General features: G+C 50.5%; 1 protein-coding gene across 1 annotated transcript; it reads left to right on the top strand.

Annotated features, from left to right (window-relative positions):
* Nucleotides 1-385: 385 nt before the first annotated feature.
* On the top strand, nucleotides 386-1378 carry PPTG_09369 (hypothetical protein; the record flags this gene model as incomplete). The annotated part of the gene is made up of 1 exon (XM_008904368.1): nucleotides 386-1378. A coding segment is annotated over one exon (993 nt), but the record flags the coding sequence as incomplete, so codon positions are not given.
* Between the last annotated feature and the right edge of the window lie 134 nt (nucleotides 1379-1512).

The following is a 1512-nucleotide window of genomic DNA, read 5'->3' as shown; positions in this document are numbered from 1 at the left end:
TGCTCCGGTGGCGTGTGTCTTCGCGTAGCATGACTGTTGATCATGGCCCTCGCTTGTTTCTCAGAATGTGCCGTATGCACTTCAACACGCTCTGCAACAAGTGGATCTGACAGCCGATGCTTGTTTTTCTTCCGTAATTACTGTTGATCTTATGTCCCATTCATGAACTCAAGAGAAATATTAGAAGCTCTCGATCTTCATGATCTTGCCCAGGTATAGGAAATCGCCAAAAACCTATGACACCGGCAATCATGGAAACTATTTTTCGACGTAAGATCGAAACTCATTGGCTGAGAGCTACTTGGTACGTTTCAGCGTCGTCCTCGATCGGTCCGCAGTCTTGTGAACGAGGATGGACACGTTGACCCTCTATACAGTTTCCAAAATGCCTTCCAACAAGTACACCAAAACCAAAGCCAAGCAGAAGGTCAAGTCCTTCAAGGCTAAAGGAGCGACACGGTTTTCCAAAACAAAGGTCAAGTCCAACGCCAAGGGTTCGAAGATCAAGTTCAAAGCCACAGTCAAAGCCAAAAGCACAGCCTCCAACTACACCAAACACTACCGATACACCAAGGCCCATATAGTGACGAGACACAGGGCTGCAGCATCCAAAAGTTCAACCTCGGAAGATCTCGTGACGATCTACGTGCTGGCGCTGGTCGAAGGCAAGTTTTACGTCGGTAAGACGGCACGCGCTAACGTCGATGAGCGACTAGAAGAACACAAGAGTGGCAAGGGCTCAGCATGGACACGGCTCTATCGACCACTGCGCATTGCCGAAACCATTCGGAATTCAGATCCTTTCGACGAGGACAAGTTTACGAAGAAATGGATGCTCAAGTATGGCATTGAGAATGTTCGAGGAGGCAGCTACTCGCGCGTTGACTTGACACCAGGTGATATCGACGCACTATCACGGCAGTTGCGTGGCAGCACCGACCAGTGCTTTGTGTGCGGAAGCAAGAGCCACTTTGCCGCTCAGTGCCCAGACAAGAAAGCTGGTGTTGCAGCGGACGACGACGCCGAGGCAGCGCTTGAGTGTCTACGGTGTGGGCGCGACAGCCACACGGCCGAGTCATGCTACGCGAAAAGCCACGCCAACGGATCAAACTGGTGTCTGCGATGTGGTCGTGAGGGCCACGGAGAAGCGTCGTGTTACGCCAAGACTCACGCGGTGCTGGGTGAGATCATCGAACCAGGAGAAGAGGAATCGGTCGGTGGAGGAGACGACGTAGACTCGCTTAGTGGTGAAGAGGAAGAGGAGATGCTGGAATGTCTTCGCTGTGGGCGTGACGGTCACACATCAGACTCGTGCTACGCGAAAACCCATGCGAATGGTGAGATGTGGTGTCTCCGTTGTGGCCGCGAGAGCTTACCTGTGCAAACATTTGAGGCCAAAATACAATCAAAATATGTATAGTGCCTTTCACTTGTTTTGGTGGGTAAAGTGTTAATTCGGTGGAACTAGATCCATAGAAGGCTATCAGCACATATTTAATGTTAATTTTAATT

The sequence above is a fragment of the Phytophthora parasitica genome (genome assembly GCF_000247585.1).
Source record: "Phytophthora parasitica INRA-310 unplaced genomic scaffold supercont2.18, whole genome shotgun sequence".
Taxonomy (NCBI): domain Eukaryota; phylum Oomycota; class Peronosporomycetes; order Peronosporales; family Peronosporaceae; genus Phytophthora; species Phytophthora nicotianae.
Note: the sequence above shows the minus strand (reverse complement) of the source record. Positions and strands in the feature narration are given on the sequence as shown.